At 37.6% G+C, this 24,747-nt stretch overlaps 1 protein-coding gene across 9 annotated transcripts in view; it reads left to right on the top strand.

Annotated features, from left to right (window-relative positions):
* ppm1ba (protein phosphatase, Mg2+/Mn2+ dependent, 1Ba) overlaps positions 1–24,440 on the top strand; it is a 171,448-nt gene extending 147,008 nt beyond the window's left edge. For 4 of the 9 annotated variants that reach the window (XM_063055653.1, XM_063055655.1, XM_063055652.1 and 1 more), the window contains exons 5-7: positions 733–844; positions 5,279–5,336; positions 18,246–19,268. In XM_063055653.1, the coding sequence (XP_062911723.1) occupies positions 733–844; positions 5,279–5,336; positions 18,246–18,497 (422 nt within the window). In that variant the 3' untranslated portion in view covers positions 18,498–19,268. Of the gene's footprint in view, positions 1–732; positions 845–5,278; positions 5,337–18,245; positions 19,270–23,578 lie in introns of those variants that run through there. The other 5 variants (XM_063055657.1, XM_063055656.1, XM_063055658.1 and 2 more) reach the window with 3 other exon arrangements.
* Positions 24,441–24,747: the final 307 nt, after the last annotated feature.

A 24,747-nucleotide genomic window follows, 5' to 3' on the forward strand; every position in this document is an offset into this window, starting at 1 on the left:
GGAATGCACTGCCAGCGAAGGTGGTAGAAGTGGAACTTTTTAAGGGACACTTAGATAGGTACATGGAGCTTAGAAAAATAGAGGGCTATGTAGTAGGGAAATTCTAGGCAGCTTCTAGAGTAGGTTACATGGTCGGCACAACATTTGTGAGCTGAAGGGTCTGTAATGTGCTGTAGATTTCTATGTTCTAATTTTAATTGGACTATTCTGTGAATTACTTGTTTATTAAGTATTTAATTGCATTTGTCTTTGATCAATAGAGGAGCTGTCAATAGGTCATCAGGGCAATACATGGACAGGACATTAGTTACCTGCACACTGTTATACAGGACATGGTGCTCTAAACTCTTAAGAATGGAATACCATTAGTATTCAATTTAATTTAAAGCTTAAATCTCTGATTTAGTCCTTCCTTAGGATTGACCCTGGAGTTCATATTCGGAGCAGAATTTTGTTTACTGACCCACAGGGAAGGTGCAAATATTTGTATCTATTATAACTAAGCCATAATTAATCAAAAATAATATTACTTTTGACCATCACCTATGCACATACGTAGGACCTTTGTATTTACTTATAAGGAAGTCTGCTCACGTGTACCAATGTTGATAAGTTGCACATTCTCAACCCGGGGACTGCCTGAAAAAGTTTTAATTTTGTTGCAAAGCACTTGAAAATTTGTATTTTAAATGCATCTTTAATAATATGTATCTCTTTAATAATCAAAACTAGAAATCATGTCGAAACCCAGTGAAGAAGGGATGCCTGATTTGGTTCACGTGATGCGTACTCTCTCTATGGAGAATATCCCTAATCTTCCCCCAGGAGGAGGCCTTGCAAGCAAGTGAGTACAAAATCTTTTGCACCTATAATGAGAGTCATAAACTTTGTGAATGTTTCTGTAGTTGTTTTTTGACTGTCCATTGGTTAAATTGAGGAACAAGGCAACTGGTTGTGGCAAACAAAATTATTCAATCCTCTTGCCATATTTTTCTCAATGATTTCTGAAGTAATTATCTTCAAAACCACATTGCAGAATAGAAAATTTCTCTAAATGTATTTGAGTCAAAGCTACACAAAGGGATAAAAGAGGGATACAGAACATTGGCAGTTGATAAGATAGTGAAAATTGTCCTTTTCCAAAAGACAAAAATAGAAAGTGCATTTGCATTGCTAAGATCTTCCATTCCTCTTTGGATAGAAGATTGAGGCAAAGGACTGGAGTATTTTGTACTATTGTATAGGTTTATTGAAGGGAAAATGATTAAATTTGACTATTATAAATAATTAAATCGCTGCCAGATTAATATCAATGGGAGGAAAACTTTTAGAAACAATCGTGGAGATGAGCATGAAATGGCATCGAAGATTTCTAACAGCAAATAGCATTGAAGTAATATGGTTTGAGTCCTGGTCTAGGCCTCATTATCTCTTGCCATACAATATTGCCTACACCTGCCAGCCTTGCCCTTCACTCTAACAGGAACATGCACATTGAGCTCTCACTATCTCACCTTTGTCAAAGATCCCTTTGCCCACAAACAATTTACTCCAATCAACCTTTACAAGCTCCTGTCACATACTGTCAAAATTTTGTTACAGAAGCAGCAACAATGAATATCAATTGAGACAGGTTATATAGAAACAACCAAACATTTATTAAACACGGATAAACGATAAGGAAAAAAAAACAAACGAAAACTTTAACCGGAAATTAACTGATATACAGCTGTTCAACACCTCGTCACTTGGCACTGGTTCTTAAAGTGTTAAATGCGAAAACAGTTCTTAAAGCGATAAAGTCAAATATAGTTCTTAAAGCGATAACTTCGAAAATCCAACAGATTTACATGTTCAATTGGGAGAGACTTCTCTGGAGAAGGATTTCTTCACGGACGCAGCTTTCTTGCTGGTTCTGTCCACAGGATTCACGATGCCGAAAATAAACAGTCTAAATCAACTGACCTTAAATTCTTTTAGAGAGAGAGTAAACCATTGCATGAACTTCTTGCTCTTTTTGGCAAGAGTTATCCCCGATGCAGGTCGCTACTCTTCCAACGAAGACTCAATAAGGTCGATACTTTATTAAACTGCCAAACAGTGCCGACTCCTCTCGATCCTTCGATCTTGTACCTCGATAAGGTCTTCACTCTCCTTTCTACTGTTGGAATTGAGTAAATTAACACGTCTAGCAAAAATTTCCAGTCCAATAATATGGTATTTTGCAACAGAACGCACACTCCATTTTAAAAATGAAACTGCATCACAAAAACAAACACGCAACAGAAACGGAGACACAGCACGTTCTACCTGGAAATCTTCAAACTAAAAACCTACTGCGTCACCTGGGTCGACCCTTATATAGCCATGGCACATATCATCACGTGACCTCACATTGGCGGGAAAATCACATCAGGTGACCTCCAAAAGACTATTACATCGTTCTCACAAAAAAAAACAGATCTCCTCGAGCATGTAAAAATTTGTATTGTCCTAATTTCAGATTTGAATGTTTGGACCATCTCTGTCCATTTCCATAATTATTTTAAAACTACTGGTCCAATGTCATTTCTCCCACTGTCAACTTAGTCACTTATCCTGCCTTATTACCCAGGAGTAGGTGGAGCTTTGCCCTTTCATTTGTTTGGGCTTCTGTATATTAACTGAGTAATCTTTCCTGAACACACTGCACAATTTCCACCCCAGTTAAGCCCTTAATGTAGCAGTTCCAGTCTGTTTGGAAGTTAATATCCCCGACTATCGCAACCTTATTCTTACAACTCTCCACAATGTCCCCACAAATTTGTTCTTCCAATTCCTGTTGACTAATTCAGAGGTTTAAAGTACAGCGTAAGAAAGGGTTCATTCTGTTCTTGGTTCTCAGTTCCACCTGTTAAAGTCTCACTCGATGATCCTTCAGTAACTTCATTGTGATGTTCCACTTATTCAGAAATGTAACTTCTCCACCACCACCACTGCCTCTATCTCACTGAAAGCATCAGTACCCTGGAACATTAAGCTGCCAACCTGATCCTTCCTTAGCCATGTTTCTGTAATGGTTATAATACCTTCCTTCTATTAGTTAATGTGTCTCACAATTAGTCAATCAGGAATGCTGCTCTTAGACCCTGTCATGCTGCTGCTTCTCCTAACTCTCAGACCCACAAATAATTGGGAAGGCTAACAAAATGTTATCATTCATTGCCAGAGTAACTGAATACAAATGTCGAGATATTCTGCTTCAGTTACATTGGACATTGGTGAGACTACATCTGGTGTATTGTGTTGGTCTGTTTTAAAGTAAGCATGTAAATATATTGGAAACAGTTCATAGAAAGTTTCCTGACTGGTATCTGGAATGTGTTAATTATGAAAAAAGGTTGAACAGGCTTGACTTGTATCAGCAGAGGTTTAAAAGAGTGAGGGGCAAATTGATTAATACAAAATTCTTGAGGAGTCTTGACATGCTGGATGTTGAGCATGTTTCCTCTTGTGAGCAAATCTAGAACGAGGCATGACAATTTAAAAATAAGGGTTGTCCAATTAATGAAAAAATGAGAGGAAATTCTGCTCTGAGGATTGTGAGCGTTCTGAATTTTAACATTGGATTTAGCAGAATAGATTCAACTGTACCAGTTTAGGAGTGCATTTGGACTTTCAGAGGGCCCTTGTAGGCTACTGTGGAAGAGGTTAGTAAACAAAATTAGAATGTAACATTAGAGATGAAATACTAGAATGGATTAAGGATGTTTAGTGGATGAAAAGCAGAGCAGAAATAGGTTATTTCCAAGGTCGGATGCTATGCCGGCCTCACTTGTAGACTCCATGAAGTCTTGCTGCATGAATGGGCAAGCATGTGGCAAATGGGATACAATATGCAAAAGTATTCCGTCATCCGTTTGGATAAGAAAAGGTAGCTCAAGTGTTGAGAGACTGAAAGGATTATTGTTCAGATTAATGGAGATACACAGGCAGACGGTTGTTGTTGCCAGAATCTTTTATGATAAGAATAAAGACATCCTGCTGCAATTATATAGGACCCTTGTGTAACTGTATGTGACATATACAAGTTTGACCTCCCTACATTAAAAAAAAAATTGAATTAGAGCAGCGCTGTTAAAAAATTAGCAGTTCAATTCCTGGCATGGTGGCCTTAATAAAAGTTTGTTCTGTGATGGGGAAAAATAAACAACTGGTGTATACTCTCTAGTGTTTGGAAGAATGACAGATAATCTCATTGAAATACATACAGTTCTTTTGGGGATGGTCAGTTTAGATGTGAAGCTGATGTTTCCTCCAGCTGGTGTATCCATACTAAGTTCAAATCTCAAGCATAGCCAATCTGGACATAGATGAGATGCACTTTATTCACCCAGCTATAGTGGATGCTGCAGATGAGAGGCTCATAGTGTCTTAGTCAACTTTATATTCAAGAATGAGATAATAAAATTTTTAACTTTTAAAGGGATCAGTGGATGTGATGTTGGAAAGTCATGTTTATCAGCCACAATCCTACTGAATGATGGAAGGTGTGAGGAGCCTCATGGCTTACTTTTGCTTTTTTACCCATATGTTCTTCAATTTTAATCTTTTTCTCCTCAGATTGGCACAATAAACTTCTCCCCGTCTTCCCGGTGTATGCTTTAAGTTTATGGACAACTTTGTAACTAGGATTGAGGTTGCCTAGTCAACTGTATTTACTTTTTTTTGCCATTTTGTGGCCTGCTGGGCCATTTTGTTTAATACTTTGTTTTGTCCCAGCTCTGAAGTCATGTCCTGGGTCTGGTTTCTCTCAAGTTTCCTGTAGTTGCTTTGCCATGCTTATGTTCATGACATTATATTCTTTGTCCATTGAATACCCCTTCTCACCCAAGTCCTCCACTTGATCGATGTCAACTGATATTGATAACATACTTTCATCTTAAGTACTGTATTCCACCCCATTAATTCCATTGCTCCTAACCCTCTCGAGGATATAGATCTGACTGGTGGAAGAGTCGCGAGGGGAAATCATTTTCTGTGTCATATGTAATGCGGTCAAGTCTTTCACACAGAAGTGAAGCACCTTATTAAATCCTCAGATACTTGAGCCATTTTCTGTAATATTCATTCTCAATGGGGAGAAATATCAATCAGCGGAAAATATGTTAAATGAGCTACCAAAAAAGAAACAGCTCATGTTTAACTGTCGATTTTCTTTTATACTAGATATCTTGGCTTATTACCTCTTTACATTTTGTTACAAGTTTAATTGTTTGTGTTTCCATAATCCTTTTAGGCGCAGTGTGATAGAAGCTGTTTATAATAGACTGAATCCACACAGGGATGATGATGGGGTGAGCTTTATTTTCTTATGCATATACAGTTAATTCATAAAATAGATGCAGAAGTATATTTTGGATTAGAATGTACATACAATGCTGACTGCAATGTTTCCCCTCTTCTCCCCCCACCCCCTCCATTTGATTATATTTTTAATCAAAACATTTGCTTGGCATAAAGTTTCTTATGATAAAGTATTCTGATACGTATCCTTAATATGCAGCAAAATAGATCATTTTGGCCAAGATAAATATTTTTTGCATAAATTCTGCATTTTTTATGAAAAGTTAATTTGAAATGTATAGGCACATTCTTATTAATTGATGAAACTGTACTCAAATAAGAATATTGGAAGGTACAAAAATTTATAGAAGACATGAAGTGTGAAAAGTCAATCCTTTCAAAATATTTTCAATGAATTATGCTCATCAAGATTAATGAATCTAAGGAAGCGGAAACTTCTACTTCTGACACACTGAATACTGGTATAAAGTCTTATATACTCAGGTCAGCCTAGATGTGTGAAAAAAACGTTCTTTTATCTAACATTGAAACATAGAAAACCTAGGGCACAATATGGGCCCTGTGGCCCATGATGCTGTGCTCAACATGTACTTCACTTTAGAAATTATCTAGGGTTACCCATAGCCCTCTATTTTTCTAAGCTTCATGTACCTATCCAAGAAACCCTTAAAAGACCCTATCTCTTCCTATAGCAAGTGCCTCCCTGAAACTTCTTGCATGGCAGAATCTATAAATGAGATTGCTGAATGTTACCAGCTTATTGGTAGTGCTATGCTTTAAGAATTTTGAAAATTGTTTAAACTGTTACTTCTAATTTGCATTGGAATTCAGGTAACAGTGTCAAAAGAGTGATCTTAATCTGCCACAACAACTTTAGTATGCTACAGCATGTGTAAAACAAAAGGTACTGGAGGTATTCAACAGAGTATCTCATTAATGGTCTTAGTGTTTGAGGGATAAGTTCTTTTAGGAGAATTGATGAAAGTTAGAAGGAAAAGCTTCTTTGAAGTTTGAGTGGTAAAGTCTGAAGTCCATCAGAACTTCACTGCAGAGTTTTTTTAAACATTCAAACTTTAAAAGAACTTTTGCTTTTAACTTTTCATTAGTTTTGCTGAAAGAAAGCCAACCTAAATTATTAACTGCATTGCTTTCTCCACAGATGCTACCTGATCTGCCATGAAAATTCTGCAGTGTCTGTTCTATTTTAGATTTTCAGCATTCAAAGTGTTTTGTTTCAAGCCGTTAATTGGGCTGTTCAATATTACGCTATCAGAGCGTATATTTGAACAGTATTTTTTAAAATAAAGAATTAGATTATAATAAGTGCTACTTTTCCAGGCAAAATAGGAAAGTTTGAACCCCTATCATTTGAAATCAGTTGTATAAATTGACAAGTCTCAGTTTATTTCATTTGCCATATACATCTGACAAAACATTTATTTAAAGAGATTAGGTTTATTTGTCACATGTATATTGAAACATTCTCAACTACCAAAGCCTAGCATACTATACTTCTACTTGCATGGTCAATTTCAGGGAGGTATGCCCTTGGTCTACAATATCCCTCTGTTAAGGGTGCTGCCATTAACTGTGTACTTTCTTTTTACTTTAGACGCTCCCAGTCCAACTTTGGGAAAGTATCTAGCATCTGAGGTAGTATGGCAGGCTAAATTTAAAGCAGCTGACAGCAAGCCAGAGCTTGGGTTGATTCACCAATAACACACTCATGTAAGATGCACTTAATGTATGTCATGTTCTCTTTTTGACCCCTTAAAAAATTCCAAGAATATCAATATATGCCACATTAAACAATAATTATAATTCCTAATGCATTTTTTTCTACAAATACTTCTGTCATTTCTCTAGTTTTGATTGCAATCTGGTTGTATGCAGAATAATTGTCATTAACTGTTTTCAGTATGGAAGGCCAAAGGGAAACATACATTTGAGGTGATTTGGTTCTTAAGCTGTGAATTAGTAGATGGAACTAGCACTGGTGTGGTGGACTTACTTATATAATGTAAATATAGCAATTCTTTGATACTAAATTTAAAAAAACACACTATGCTGGAAATCAGGTTGGAGGATCAACACATTATATTCTGTCTGGGTAGTCCAACCTGATGGCATGAACATTGATTTCTCGAACTTCCAATAATGCAACCCCCCCCCCCCCCACCTCCTTCATTATTTCCTATTCCATTTTTCCTCTCTCATCTAATCTCTTTCCTTACCTGCCCATCACCTCTTTCACCAATCAGCTTCCCAGCTCTTCACCTTCCCCTCCCAGTTTCACCTAGCATCTTGTGTTTCTTCCTCTCCTCCCCGCCACCTTCTAACTCTGACTCGTTTTTTTCCCCTTCAGTCCTGGTGACGGATCTCACCCCGAAACATCAACTATTCTCTTTTTCCATAGATGCTGCCTGGCCTGCTGAGTTCCTCCAGCATTTTGTGTGTGCTGCTATGCTGGAAATACTTATATGAACCAGGTAGCATCTGGGGAGGGAGAAATTAAGCTAACGTTTCAAATTGATAAATGTTTCTCAGAAGTAATGAAAGGCTTGGGAAAAATAATGAACTCTTTAAATCTTGGCCTGAAAATATTGCAACAGGTGTTTGGGCTATTTTCATCAGCTCCTTCCTGATTGACCCAGGAATTCTCTTTTCCCCAACTACCAAATGTCACTTTAACAAGTGTAGTAGATGTTTAAAAAATAATCGAATAATGTTTTTTTCTATTTGCTGCAACTCAGTTAATGAAGCAGTCTACTGAGCATAGAATATAGAACAGTACAGGAACAGGCCCTTTGATCCTTGACATCTTGACACTTGAACTGCACCCTAGGTTTCTGAAAGAGGTAGTGGTAGAAATTGTGGAGGCATTAGTAATAATCTTTCAAGAATTATTGGACTCTGGCATGGCTCCATGGACTGGAAAATTGCAAAAATCACTCCACTCTTTAAGAAAAGAGGGAGGCAGCAAAAAGGAAAATTATTGTTAGTCTGACCATAATTGTAATTATAGGTAACCTGACCTTAGTGGTTGGGAAGATGTTGGAGTCGATAAGGGTGAGGTTATGGAGTACTTGGTGACACAGGACAAGATAGGACAAAGTCAGCAAGGTTTCCTTAAGGGAAAAATCTTGCCAGACAAACCTGTTGGAATTCTTTGAGGAGATTACAAGTAGGATAGATAAAGGGGATGCAGAGGATGTTGTACATTTGGATTTTCAGAAGGCCTTTGCCAAGGTGCCTCACGTGAGGCTGCTTGCCAAGTGTTAAGAGCCCATGGTATTACAGGTAAGTTGCTAGCATGGTTAGAGCATTGACTGATTGGTCGGAAGCAGTGAATGGGTATAAAATAATCCCTGTCTGGATGGCTGCCAGTGACTAGTGGTGTTCCGCCGGGTTTGGTGTTGGGACCTCTTCTTTTTAAGCTGTATATCAATGATTTAGATGATGGAATAGGTAGCTTTATTGCCAAGCTTGCAGAGGATTCAAAGATTGGTAGAGGGGCAGGTGGTGTTGAGGAAACAGGAAAGCTACAGAAGGACTTGGACTGAATAGGAGAATGGGCAAGAGAGTGGTAAATGAAATACAATATTGGAAAATGCATGGTCATGCATTTTGATAGAAGAAATAAATGTGTGGGCTATTTTCTAAAAGGGGAGAAAATCGAAAAATCTGAAATGCAGAAGGACTTGAGAGTCCTTGTGCAGAACACACTAAAGGTTAACGCAGGTAGAGTCGGTGGTAAGGAGGGCAAATGCAATATCAGCATTCATTTCAAAAGGTCTAGAATGTCGGAGCAGGGATGTGATGCTGAGGCACTGGTGAGGCCTTGCTTTGAGTATTATGAACAGTTTTGGGTTCCTCATCTAAGAAAAGATGTGCAGGCATTGGAGAGGGTCTGGAGGAGGTTCACAAGAATAATTCTGGGAATTAAAGGGTTATCATAAGAGAAATGTTTGGTGGCTCTGGGTCTGTCCTTGCTGGAACTTAGGAGGATGGGGGGGTGGGGTGAAATCTCATTGAAATCTTTTGAGTGTTGAAAGGTGTAGACAGAGTAGATGTGGGAAGGATGTTCCCCATGATGTGGAAGTCTAGGACAAGAGGGCACAGCCTCAGGATAGAGGGGCATCCATTTAAAATAGAGATGCGAGGGATTTTTTTTCCACCAGGGGTTGGTGAATTTGTGGAATTTGTTACCACAGGCATCTGTGGAGGCCAAGTTGCTGGGTGTATTTAAGGTGGAGAATGTTAGATTTCTAATTGGCCACAGCATCATAAGTTACAGGGAGAAGGCCGGGGAATGGGGCTGAGGAGGGAAAAGAAAGGATCAGCCATGATTGAATGGTGGAGCAGACTCAATGTGCCAAACAGCCTAATTCTGCTCCTATGTGTTGTGGTCTTATGGTGTATTATATGTGCCAGCCACAATAGTTTAAATCAGACCTATCTGTCTGTACGGAACCCATAGTCCTCCACTCCCTGTCCTCTAACATGTCTGTTTTCACCCCTGGTAGTGTGTTCCAAATATTTGCCACCCTCTGTATATTTAAAAAAAACTTATCCCAAATACCTCCTTTAAACTTTCCACCTTTCACCTTAAAGCTACAGTTGCAAAAAAAAGTTTGTGAACCCTTTTGCAGTGACCTGGTTTTCTGCATTAACACACAAACAATTATACTATTTCTTAGCAGTACTGAGTACACCATCTAAACAGTCACAGTCTAGGTTCAAAAAAGAATGTGAACCTCTGGCGTGATGCCTTCTGCAAAATCTATTTGGAGTCAGATGTTCCAGTCAATCAGATGAGATTGGAGGAGTGGGTTGTAGAGGAACCCTGCTCTATATTTTTAAAAAAAGACACACAAAGGTTACTGACAGAGCCTGCTCTTCTCAAAAAGATCTGTGCGTTCACCAGCAACTTTTATGTGTGTTGCTTGAAATTCCAGCATCTGCAGATTTTCTCGTGTTTGCATGTTTATGTGCACCATGCCTCGATCAAAACAACTTTCAGAGGACCTTAGAAGAAGATATGTAGAGATGCATCAAGTGGAAGAAGGCTAAAAAAGAATTTCTAAAGACCTGAGTGTTCATCAGTCCACAGTAAGAGAAATTATCTACATATGGAGGAAGTTCAGTACTATTGCTGCTTTCCCAAGGAGTGGGCATCCTGCAAAGATTTTATCAAGCACAATGTGCAATGCTAAAGGAGGTGAAAACGAACCTAAGGGTAACAGCAAAAGACCTGCAGAAATCTCTCGAACTTGCTAAAGCCTCTGTTCATGAGTCCACTATAAGAAAAACACTGAACAAGAATGGTGGTCGTGGAAGAACACCACGGAAGAAACCACTGCTCTCCAAAAAAAACATTGCTGCATGTCTCAAGTTTGCAAAAGACGACCTGGATGTTCCACAACGTTTCTGGGACAATGTTCTGTGGACAGATGAGACAAAAGTTGAACCTCTTAGCACACTGCTATGTTTGGAGGAAAAAGGGTACTGCACACCAACACCAAAACCTCATCCCAACTGTGAAGCATGGTGGAAGGAGCATCATGGTTTGGGGCTGCTTTGCTGCTACAGGGCCTGGACAGCTTGCAATTGTTAAGGAACAATGAATTCAAAATTGTATCAAGATATTTCACAGGAGAATATCAGGGTCGCGGTCCATCATCTGAATAGAAGTTGGATGATGCAAAAAGACTGATCCGATACACAAAGAGTAAATCAACAACAGAATGGTTGAAAACCAAGAAAATTTATGTTTTGTAATGACCAAGTTGTAGTCCAGATCTTAACCCAATCGAGATGCTATGGCATGACCTGAAGAGGGCTGTTCATGCACAGTATCCCAGAGATATTTATGAACTGAACCAGTTTTGTATGAAGGAATACTCTAAAATTCCTCCTCACCATTGTGCAAGTCTGATCAGCAGCTACAGGAAAACAACATTATTGCTGCTAAAGGAGGTTCTACCGGTTATTAAGTATAAGGGTTCACATACTTTTTCATGTATTCAATAAAGACATGAAAAATACAATTGTTTGTGTGTTACTAGTTCAGACAGATTATGTCTGCCTATTATTGTGCCTTAGCTGAAGATCAGACCACATTCTATGAGTAATTAAAGCAGAAAACCAGGTAATTGCAAAGGGTTCACAAACTTTTTCTTGCAACTGTATATTTAACATTTCTACACTACAAAAGACTCTTGACCATCCTTTGTCTCTCATAATTTTATATTCTTTGATTAGCTTGTCCCCTGCTTTCCAGTCCTCCAGATCAAACAATCTAAATTCGTCCAAACTTTCATTATAGTAAGTACTCTGTAGTCCAAGCAACATCCTAGTGAACCTCTGTTATGCGGCAACCAGAAGTACACACAATACTTCAACTGAGGCTGAAGCAATGTTTTATATAGCTTCAACCATAATTTCCTGAGGCCCAACCAATAAAGGCAGGTATGTTAGTTGCTGCCTTTATCACTTGATCTACTTGTGTTGCACTTTTAGGGAAACAATGGATTTGTACCCCATATACATCAATGCTCCTTGTAAAGCTGCTATTTACTGTATTCTTTCCCCTTACATTTGGCCTCATAACATGCAAAACCTCACACTTGGATTAAATTCCATCTCCCTTTTCCCTATCCACATTAGCAACTGAAATATATCCTTTGACAACTTCCCTCATTTTGCACAACTCTTCCAATTTTTGCATCATCTGCAAACTTGCAAATGGGCCTATCTACATTTTTGTCCCATGTCTTTTATATATTGCAAACACGAGGGGTTCTAGCACTGATCCTTGCAGACGATCATTGGTTACCAAACTCCATTCAGAATCACACCCTTCCGCTGTTACCCTCTATTTTTATGGCCAAGCCTATTTTGAATCCAGTCTACGAACTCTCCATAGATCCCATGTAATAATTTTCTTAGTCAGCCCTCCATGAGAGACCAAATACCTTACTGAAGTCCATGTGAACAATAACCACTGTTCTGTTCTCATTAATCATCTTGTTAACCTTTTTAAAAAAAAAACTCAATCAAGATTGTAAGGCATTACCTGACCGGTAAAAATCAATGCTTTTTAAAATGTGAATAATTCCTATTCTTAATAATACTGTCCACAAGCTACTTACACTGATAATTTTCAGGATTATCATTTGAAATCTTTTTTGCCAAGACTTTAGTACCATTTAATTTGGTGAAGTACTGGTTTATTGCCCATTTTCATAAATAAATTTATTTGTTCCCTCATCAGCTTCACACCTTCTACGTGCTTACTGATTATAAGCTAGTAGAGAATTTTTGCATTCTTTTCTACATTTGCCCCATTATTTTCTCTTTATGCACTAAATTTTTACTTTCCCCTTGAACTTTCTACAATCAAAGCTTAAGATGGGCAGTGTTTAAAAGAGGTCATCAGCATGGATTAAGTACACATCGAGGGCATTATAGTCCTCAATTGAAAGAAGCAAATATGCTTTAAAGAGAAAGTAAGTTGCAGAATTCAAGTTGAGGAATACAAAATGAAATTGGTTTATCGATGGATAATTTATAAGTAATATAGTTCCTCATCACAATGCAGTCTAGAATTTAGGGCAAAATGTGTGGAGTATACCACCTTATTCAGAAGCAGGTGCAGGAACTGAGAATTCCTTCAAGTTATATCATCGTGTTCTTTTCAAGCCTGGATTGATGCATGTTATTTTCCAATTGAGCAACTTTAGTTCACATCTGATTTCATGCCAGTTAAGTGAAAATTCTTTTTCTAATCCTGGCATTCATCATTTTGATGAGCATAATTTGGTACAAAATGTAAATATGTATATAATAATTTCACTAGGATTTCCCAGGATTCTTTTACCAAGCACATGCATATATTAGCGTCATCCAGTAGAAATTGCTAAAGAGCCACAGGTGTTATTATGAGTTATGTTGCTTTTAGTGTGCCTACCAGAAATATCTTGTATTGCTTACAGGTAAATGTGCTTCAATAATGTTTTGTTAGTTCTGTGTACGTACTTTGCTAAAAATCTTTAAACATGGTTTAATAAGCTGGTAAACAGCTCACAATGATCAAAACTTAATTCCTCACATTTTATTACAGTTGCTTAAAAACAATTATAATTATGTATTAACTAATATATATGGATTGTGTCCAATGAGAATATTTGGGTATTGTTCTTTTGTTTCCTCATCAAAATGCATTTGGCCACATCTGCCTTCCCAATAAGTTACCAAAAAAAGTTTAAGTATTGGCGTATATTCACTTATGTTAGTTGACTATTGATATCAAAATGTTTATAAGAAGCGAGGATGAAACTTCCACGAAAGAATCCGAATCCGAATGTCTCAAAAGCTAACAATAAAAAGTTGCACTCTGATCTGTGATGTGCAGATGACTTGGAAAGTTGAATTAAAGGTATTCAGAGTCTTTTGCACTTGCAGTTTAGAGCAAATGGATCTAATTTTTAAAATGGATACAATATTTTAAAACCCTTGTAATATTTTCCCAAAATGATATAACATTTTAAAACAATATCCATTTAATGCTTAAGCCGAAAGTGCAGAATGGCGTGTTTATTTTCTCCTTAGTTTTTGGAGTTATTGTTACCTGTTTGCCCAAACATTATGTAAATATTCTTCAGATTGCATATGGCTGTAATAATTATTGTGAGCTAGTAATTATGCAAATGTGGTACTTGTATATGCAGGTAATACAAGTATAGCATAATGCAGTTTTAGTTCAATATTACTGCCGTGATGCAGATGGACTAAACAAAATAGCTCTGAAGACTAATGTGATTAGCATTGAGAATACGTTCTCATAATGCTATAGTACATAATGAATAACTGTTCTAATCATTGTTATAGAACTGAAACAAATGCCATGGTGCCTTTTCTAATAGTGGCAGGTCAAATTTCTAAATGTTCCCCCCCCCCCACCCCCCAACATTAATAATACAAATTTGCTTCACAGAAGGTAATGAAATGTAATAATGTCAGGGCTTTTAATAATTTACTCAGTACAAAAACCTAATGGGCATTTTAGTATTTTTTTACAGAAGCTTGTTTATTCATTTATTCACTCTTATTTGCAGTGGAGACAACATGAAAAGAAGCTACATAACCTGTCACTATCAGTGATGGCTCTCTATCAGAGCAATTCCCATTGGACCCTCATTCATTGCCTTGCAAATTTTCCATGACTATATATTTATCCAGTTTCTTCTTGAAAGCTCCAGTGGAACCTCCTTCCACTCCACCTGTCAAACAACACATTCCAGATTCCAACCACGCTAATAATGTTTAGATTGTGCAACTAGTAATTCAATATTTTATTCCTGTGACTAGAACTCAAGCCCTCCACTAATGAGAACAATTTCGTACTAAATACTCTTTCCAAAACTCTCATCATTTTGTGTACTTCTGTCAGTTTTCCCTTCACTCTTCTCTGAAGAAAATAAGCCCAGTTTCTCTGATCAATCCTTGATCGGTATTAAGGCAACTGTTCATGTAGAAGTTCAGTCAGTATCTTAGAAAGGTTCTGCATAGTTTCCTTGACTTTGTGCTCTATATCTCTAGTGATGGTTATGTATTAATACAGCACAGATACAGAGCCTTTGACACATGTTCGTGTTGACCATGGTGCTCATCTAGCTAGTCCCAATTTCATGTGTTCAAAACATACCGCTCTGAGCCTTATTCCTCCAAGTGCTTCTTAATTGATTCTATTGTACTTGTATCTTTCTCTTCTTCTGGCAGCTCGTTCCATATACTCACCATCCTCTGTTGTAAAAGTTTCCTCGCGGGTACTTTTTAAACTTTTCCCTGCTGATCCTAAATTTGTGCCCCTTGGTTTTGGTCTCCCCTGCCCTGGGGAAAGGACTATTACCATCCACCTTATCCAGACATCTCAATTTTAAACATTTCTGTAATATTCTCCTACATTCCAAGGAATAAAGCTTTCTACTCCTGGCAACTTTCTCATTACTACTTTCTAAACTATTTCCAATTTAGCCACAGCTTTCCTACAAAAGGATGACCAAAATTGTACTCAGTACTCTTAATTGCAGCCTCATCAATGACTTGTACACTGCAAGATATGTCCCAACTCAGTGCCCTGACTGATGAAGGCCATCGTGCTAAAACACCTTTATCATTACCCAGTTTACATATGACACCTTTTTCAACGAAATACATACACTTGTACTCCTAGGTCCCGCTGTTCCATTACATCTACTTGTGCCCTACCGTTCATAGTTTCAGTTCTTCACTGCTTTGACTATCCGTGTCACGGTAGCATTAGCATGATGCAATTACAGCTCGGGGCATTTCAGAGTTCAGTTCCGGTGCCGTTCTGTTAGAAGTCTCTGTACTTCCTTCCTGTGGAATGCATGGGTGTTCTCTGGGTCCTCCATTTTCCTCCCACAGTCCAGGTAGGTTAATAGGTCATTGTAAATTGGCCCATGATTAGATTAGGTTAATCAGGTTTGTTACAAGTTGCTGGGGCAGTGTGGCTTGAAGGGTGTACTCTGCCCTGTATCCCTAAATAAATAAAATGCTTCACTTCGCACTTAACTGCATTGAAATTCAGTTGGCACTCCTTGGCCCAATTCCCTAACTGATCAAGATCCCCCTGTGATCTGCAAAAACCTTCACCATCAATAGCACCTCTTAATTTGGTGTCATCTACAAGCCTTGCACATTTGCGTCTAAATCACTTATATAACTAATGAATAATAAGAGTCCCAACACTGACCCCTGTGGCACACCACTAGTCACTAGACTTCATTCCAAGGAAACCTTCAGCCACCACCTTCTGCTTCCTACCTCTGAGCCAACTGGCATTCCATGGGGCCTAACCTTCCAGACCAGCCTACCATATTGACGACCTTGTTGAAGTCCAAATAAACTACATCTACTGCCTCATCAAAGAACTCTTTGAAAAGTTCACCAAGGATGACTTTCTTTGCATAAAAACATGCTTACTCTCTTAATCAGACTCTTTTGATCCAAATGCTGGTAAATTCTGCCCCTCAGAATTCCCTACAGTAACTTCTCAACTGCTGCTGTCAGGCTGACCAGCCTGTAGTTCCCTGGCTTGTTTTTTCAAACCTTTTTAAAAAAAAAAAATGGAATAATAGTCACCTTCCAGTCTTTGAGAAAATCACTCGTAGCTAATGTGGGGATACAAATATCTCTGCAAGAGCCTGCAGACGCACACTTACTCCAAAACACCTCCACTAGTTTCCCTTATCACCTGAGGGCCCCCATCACCCAGGTCATGCCTTGTTCTCATTGCTACCATCAGAAAGGATGTACAGAAGCATGAAGGCACATATTCAATGATTCTGGAACAGCTTCTTCCCCTCTGCCATCTGATTTCTGACTGAACATCGAACCCACTCACTACTTCTTATTTCTATTTTTGCACGACTTTTTTAATTTAACTATTTAATATAGATACTTGTTATAATTTGGATTTTTTCCCTATAAATATGTATTGCATTGTACTGCTGCCATAAAGTCACAAGTTTTATGACATATGCTGATGATACTAAATCTGATTCTGATTCAATTTCTACTCTAGCTTCCTACAAAGTCTGAGGATGCATTTTGTCAGGCCATGGGGCAGGGGTGATTTGTGCAACTTAACGCCCTATAAGGCTGCAAATGCCTCCTCCCTGGTGATGTGAATTTCTTTCAAAACATTTCTAGTTTCCTTTAACACTTAAGCAACCATGGTGTTCTCTTCAATAAACAATGAGAAGAAAATGCCACCCAGCTGCTGCTGCTCAAGACATGGGTGGCCCTGCTGATTCTACTTGCTCCCTATTTACCCTTCTATCTTTAATATAGCTGTAGACCCTTTTAAATTTTCCTTAACCTTACCTGCCAGATCTATTAAACCCTCTCTTTGTTCTCCAGATAACTATTGAAGATTATTCTTGATCTTTTTATAGTCTTCAAAGGATTTGCTCAATCATGACCACCTGAATTTAGAAATTGTGGCTTAGACCCCTTGCTATGGTCATCAACATATAGATAGTATCCTTGTAGTCTTTTATCTGTTACCTTGTATGCATATCCCTTCCCTCCAGTTGCTGAGGTAAAATATTCCAATTCACCTCAACTAGATCTTCCATAATTATACGTTAATTAAATCCCCTGTAAGCTGTGTCTTCAGCAAAGAAGTCAAAGCCACCATTGTTAGTCTTTCATGACTAATATTCTCCAATCTTGCAAAGTTATTCGAAATCCATTGTCCTTTCTTGTGCTATCGTAGTCATATATATCCATTAAAACTGTATGCAGTACTATACTGTGGGCTAACTTCAGTTTAATACACACATTCATCAAGTTGTCTTTGGAAATATCTGCACAATATGAAAATAAAAATATATTACAAAAATTAAAGGAAGTGAGGAAGCATGCCAAGGCAAATTTCATTTTAAAGTAATCTGAAAGCTGCTCAGATTTAAACACAAATATTAAAAACTGGTTTTTCATGAAATTGTTTTCAGCACTGTTGAATAAGTTTAAAATGTTTCAAGCTTTTTCATATTAATTAAATATACAATTACTTTATGTATGCTAGTTCCTTTTTGGTATTAGTACCATTTGAAAGTTATTCAGAGATTAAAGGGGCACAATAATGTAGGACATAAGACTTTTTTAAAACTTATTTTGCTCCTTTCTAATAATAGAAGCAGCTTATCTTTATATTGCCCAGGTGTAACTTCAAAGGTAGTAATAAAAATGATTTGAATATTTATTAACTGTAACCACTTTTAAAGAATTGATTAATTTGTGTGTTTGATAGTCCAAAAAATTATCATAGGCTGTTTACTCACACTGGGGTATTAAATCTTGAAAAGGACCCTACTGGAGCAGATGAAGGGGGAACAAGACCGGGCAAATTGCTCGAGACACTCAGACAATTGAGAATTAATCATAGGGGGAACTACCGTCACCTAATGGAGGAGATGCTGGCTAATTACAGGCTAGCTCAGATCCAGGGGGAAGCAAGTACTACCGAGCAAGCTTTTTCTACTGCAGTTATGCCTGCTAGAGAATCAGAGACCAGGTTGCGAACAGATGAGGAGAATCGTCCTAAGGATGTAAACTGAACTGATGAAGATGTAGTAATAAATAAGAAATGCCTTAAGAGCTCACGCTTCCAGCATTGTGTATCAACTGTTATAATTTATAACACCGCATGAGTTTATGATCTCTTTGCATGTTTTATTGTGTTTTGTGCTTGTAATTTCAATTTTTGTTGTTGGTTACCATAATGACAGCTAATTTTCAAAATCTATCTGTAGCACATTAATTTTGGTTGTAAAATTGTAAATGTAGTAAATGCATGATTCTGGAAAGATGCTTATGACATTGATACCATGGTTTAGTGTAATTGTTAGTTATTTGTAAACTGTCCCTCGTATGTTCCTTTTGCAGTATTCAGTGAGAGAGGAGATATGTGTTTTAAATGTCAAATAAAGCTTTACAGTATGTCTGGACCATTGTTCAATTTGCTCATTACAAGTTAATTTGGATCTGCTTTGTTCACCTCAATAAATGATTACAAATAAAACATGAAACCAACTGGTTATGTTTTACATTTGGCAAGTGACTTATCTAGAGATTGCAATTGCATTTTTAAAAAAAATTTAGCTTTGCGGGAAAATATTATTTCAATGCACCCCAGTTTGTTTTTCTAAGTATTTAATTAAAAGCACCATTTTGTACATGCCAATAACACTTAAGTAAATGTTAAGTGTATCATGCTTTCTACACATTGCTTTTCAATATAAACTGAAGCTTTATTCAAAAGATAAACTTGTTTACATGAATATCTTTTGACTTGGAGGATCCTTGTAGAATCATGGGATATAATGTTCAGGTTGCCACAAAAAATTATTGCATATTCCAAAGGAAGGCTTTTACATTTGTTTTTGTATTGGGTTAGTTCTGATGAAGATGCAAGTTGGTCATTTATTTTTAAGATCATCAGACCGAATGACGTTGGAGCAGAATTAGATCATTCGTTCCATCAAGTCTGCTGCGTCATTCAATGATGGCTGATTTATTTGTCAATCTGAACCCCATTCTTCTACCTTCTCCCTGTAACCTTTGACACCTGTACTAATCAAGGACCTCTCAACCCTTGCTTTAAATGCACCTACTTAGTCCTTACAGCCATCTGTGGCAGTAAATTCCACAGATTCACCACTCTGGCTAAAGAAATTCCTCCTCATCTCTGCACTAAAGAGCAATTCTTTTATTCTGAGGCTGTGCCCTCTGATCCCAGAATCATAATCAGGTTTAATATCACTGGGACATTTTGTGAAATTTGCTTTTTTTTTTGCAGTAGCAGTATATTGCACTACATAATAAAAATCTATAAATTATAATACATATATTTTAAAATTTTCAATTAAGTAATTAGTGCAAAAAGAGGGCAAAAAAATTGAGGTAGTGAACATGGGTTCATTAGCCATTCAGAAATCCAATGTGGGGGAGAAGAAGCTGTTCCTGAGTGTGTATCTTCAGGCCTGTACCACCACCTTGATGGTAGCAATGAGAATATGGTATGTCCTGGGTAATGGGGATCCTTAATGATGGACACAGCCTGTTTGAGGCATCTGCTTTGGAGGATGTCCTCAATACTGGGGAGGCTAGTGCCTATGAAGGAGCTGACTGAATTCACAACTTCTTCAGCATTTTCAGAGCCCGTGCTGTGGCATTCCATACCAGACAGTGATGTAACCAGTTAGAATGCTCCCCGCAGTGTATCTGTAGAAATTTGCTTGAGTTCTTGGTGTCATACCAAGTCTCCTCAAACTTCTGATGAAACATTGCTGCCGAGGTGCCTTATTTGTAGTTGCATCGATATCTTGGGCCCAGGATAGATCACACCCAGGAATTTGAAACTGCTTACCCTTTCCACTGCTGATCCCTCGATGAGGTGTGTGTTCCCTTGACTTCCCTTTCCTGAAGTCCATAATTGATTCCTTGGTCTTACATTGAGTACAAGGTTATTGTTATGACACCACTCATCCAGCTGATCTTTTTCACTCTTGTATGCATTTTTGTCACAGTCTGAAATTTTGCCAACAATAGTTGTGTCATCTGCAAATTTATAGATGCCATTTGACTTCTGCCTGGCCACACAGTAATGGCCGTAGAGTAGAGCAGTGAGCCAGGCACACATCCTTGAGGTGCACCAGTGTTGATTCTCAGTGAGGAGATGTTATTTATGATCTGCACTGACTGTGGTCTCCTGGTGAGGAAGTCAAGGATCCCGTTATAGAGGCCTACGTTTTGGAGCTTGTTGATTAGTACTGAGATGAGCAATGAACACTGAGCTATAATCAATAAACACCACTGTAATCAATAAACAGTGGGTATTGCTATTGTTCAGGTGGTTAAGGCTGAGTGGAGAGCCAATGAGATTACATCTGCTGTAGACTTACTGTGGCAATAAGCAAATTGCAATGAGTCCAGGTCCCAACTCCTCAAAGCACTTCATCACACTCAATGGAGTGCAACTGGGTGATGGTCATTGAGGCAGCTCACTCTGCTTTTCTTTGGCAGTGGTATGAATGTTGCACAGCAGAGTCTCCCACTACTGGAAGCATACTTTCCACATCCATTCTACCCAGCACTTCCATTATTCAGTGGAGTTCATTGAGATACCCCACCCCCACCCCCAATCCTTCTAAATAGTAGAACTGTCAAATACTTTTCATATATTAACCCTTTTATCATGAACCTCCACTAGGTCCCATCCAACTCCATATCCTGAGATATGGAGTCCAAAACTGCTCAGAATACTCCATATGTGGTCTGAGCAACACATTATAACACTACAGCATAACATCTTTGCTTTTGTATTCTTGTCCTCTCGAAATGAATACTAGCATTTCCTTATTACCAACTCAACCTGCAAGTTAAGAGTTAGGGAATTGTGCACTAGGACTCCCAAGTCCCTTTGCACCTCTGAATTTCAAATCTCGTTTGGAAACGTTAGTACTTTTACTTCTTCTACCATGAGCATGCACTTCACTGTACTGTATTCCATCTGACACTACTTTGCCCGTGGAATCCCAACCTGTCTACAAGTACTTCTGCAGACTCCTTGCTTCTTTAGCCATATCTGCCCTTTCATCTATTGTCATATCTTCCACAGACTAGGCTACAATTTCATCAGTTCCATCATCCAAATCATTAACATGTAATGTGAAAAGTACTGGCCCCAACACCAACCCCTGCAGAACACCCTTAGCCACTGGCAGCTGTCCAAGAGAGACCCCCTTTATTTCCACTCTTTGCCTTCTGCTAGTCAGTCAATCTTCTATCCATGCTGTTCCTTTCCTATCTTGAGCTAATATGACCTCCTATCTTTCTTAGCAGCTTCATGGAAAGCATCATCAAAGGCGTTCTGAAAGTCCAAGCCAACAATATCCACTGACTCTCCTTTGTCTATTCTGCTTGCTATTTCTGCAAAGAATTCCAGCAGATATTTTCAGCAAGATCTTCCCTCAAGGAAGACATACTGACTTCAGGCATTTTACCATCTGCTCCCAAGAACAAAGACATCTTATCCTTAGTAATGGATCCTAAAACCTTGTCAATCTCTGAAGTCAGGCTTACTAGCCTATAATTTCCTGTCTTTTGCTTCTCTCCCTTAAAGAGTAGGGTGACATTTGTGATTTTGCAGTCTTCTGGAACCATTCCTGTCTCCACTGAGTTTTGAAAAATCACTACTAGTACCTCCATAATCTTTTCAGCCACCTCTTTCAGAACCCTAAGGCTTAGTCCATCTAGTCCAGGTACTTCATCCACATTCAGACCTTTCAGCTTCCGAAGTACGATCTCCTTAATGATAATGACGACATTCACTTCTTCCCCCAACTCTTGAATTTCTAGCATGTTGTTACTATCTTGTACAGTTTAGACTGATGTTAGATATTGCACTTAGTGTACATATAGAATTTATCTGAGATTCAAAAAACTGCTGGTTTCAGAGATTTTTTTGATATGCATATTCTCGTGTCTGCTATGATTAGAATAAAGTAGCTTTTATTTCAGGTGTTACATTTTTGTATGTTGTGAACTTCTGATTACTTTTTAAATTTGATCAACAGGTTTCGATCTAAAATTTGCATTTGAATTTACTGCTAAATTTTAAAACATTTTTCTACACAAAACAACTAATTTTCTTTGTGCCTTCATTATTTCATCAAAATTACAGAGACTACATAGTAGAGACTGGTATCAAAGTACAGAATAACATTTTATATTTGCAATATTTGGGACTGTTATAACAGCAAGCAGATCATCAAGCATTCAAATCACAAGTTTAAACATGCTGCAAAAAGCTGATGTGTTTATTGAATATTTAAAATCTGTCAGTTATTCTGAGGAACGAACCTAAAATTTATTTTCATTGTAAATTAATGTTTGGTTATTACTGATTATTATCTTGGTTATATTATAGTACTTCTATCAAAACTGTGTAACCCCATTCTAAGTTTCAATTTGCAATTGGGTAATTAATTATTTTACATATTCTTGTCTTGCACCCAAGCTAATGTTTTTGATAAAGGTGAAAATATGTTCTAGATTGATGAAGAACAAAGATACTCCAAGATTTAGAATCAGAATCAGGTTTATTATCACTGGCATATGTTGTGAAATCTGTTTTGCAGTAGTACAGTGCAATACAAAAAATTTACTATAAAATGGCCCTAAATTAGATTGGTTTGAATGTAGTACTTAGCTCTGTTCAGAAATCTCTTCACATCCCTTCACAAATGAGTTTACTCTGAAATCTGTGCAATCAAATTTGTAATTGATATAGCGATGAACAATATTTAAATTAATGCAGATTTTTAAAATAATTGAATTATTGATTGTTCACGTCTTAAATCATTTCATAAGTTGTCCATCAGTTTGAGCTTTTTTTTTCTTCTTTCCATGCACCCCACACCCTTCCCAAACAAGAGGTTAATATGTTCAGCTGGTAGATTTTCACTGCTATGTATCCAGTATTAAGACAAGATCTGTTGCTTTAGCTCACCTGTTCCTGCTTCTTAAACGAACATAATGCCTTTACTTTTGTATTTGAAATTTGCAAGGCATTTACAAAACTTTAGTGCACGTGGTGGAGAATGTAAATGTAATAGTATTGTTTTGTTTCTCACAGGGTTCCGCAGATCTTGAAGACCCCTGGTAGTTAATAGGCTAGAATCGCTAAGAATTTCCTGGTTTGAAATATGGAAGAAACCTTCGTTCACACACCTTTTATTTACTACAAGGGAAATTAAAAATCCAAAGGATCTTCTTTTAAAGTCATTTTGTCAGAAGGGCAGGAGGAACTTAATTGTTAGAATTATACACCATTTGTTCATTTTTTTTTGCATATTCTAATATTGCCACTCTCACGCATCTTCCTGTAAAACAGTATTTTGTTGATTGCCTCAGACTTACTGATTGCATCTATACCCATCTTGTTGCCTAAAGGAATGGTGATGCTGTAGCAGATGTAATAAAAGTACCTGAGGTGCATGGATTTCTAGTTTCATTTGGAAGATGCACTGAGTACTGTTAATTTAAATCTAACTCGCCGGACATGAGCATGTACAAATTGCTGTATAAGGCGTTACTTGATAGCAAGGTTCAAGGTTGAGAGCTTCTGCACCTATCTCAGGCCCAGAGGGAACATGCAGTGAGCAGAATGCTGTAGAAATTTATTTCGTGTAATTCTTCACTTCGATTTCTGCTGTACTACCAAATACTCAGTTTTCTCAGCTGTCCGATATGCAGTATATGTTGTCTACTGCTTGCTTGAAGATAACATTGCATTTGGCAATAAATGGAGCAAATGTATGGTAAAGTTCCCTTATGATTTTAAAGCATGTGTAGATTTTAAGCTCTTGCTAAGCAGAACCTTTGGACAAAATTGAATCGATTAATTTATGCTTCTATGTCAATTGTCATTTGCTTCAGACATCCCACTCATTATTGCAGAAGTTGAAAATATCGCTATAAAATTTGCCTTTCTCACACTATATTGTACATTGTGATTTTGTTCTACATGTGGTTTTCTATTAGTATCATTGATTTGCAGCAGAAATAAAGACACAGCCTTGTGTAAACTGGGGTATAGTTTTGCAAAAGAGAATTGTTTGCATTAACAATTATAAAACTAGAGATCACATAGATTTATAAATGCAATTTAAAATATTCTATTGTGAATTTAAGCTTTACAAATATGTTTCTTAATTTTGTTCAGTGATTTTTTTTCATTCATTGTGGAATGGGCATGGTACAGAGTGGCTGTCTTTTAAGGTACTGAAGATTCTTGGTTTGATT

The sequence above is a fragment of the Mobula hypostoma genome, chromosome 8 (assembly GCF_963921235.1).
Source record: "Mobula hypostoma chromosome 8, sMobHyp1.1, whole genome shotgun sequence".
NCBI classification, from domain to species: domain Eukaryota; kingdom Metazoa; phylum Chordata; class Chondrichthyes; order Myliobatiformes; family Myliobatidae; genus Mobula; species Mobula hypostoma.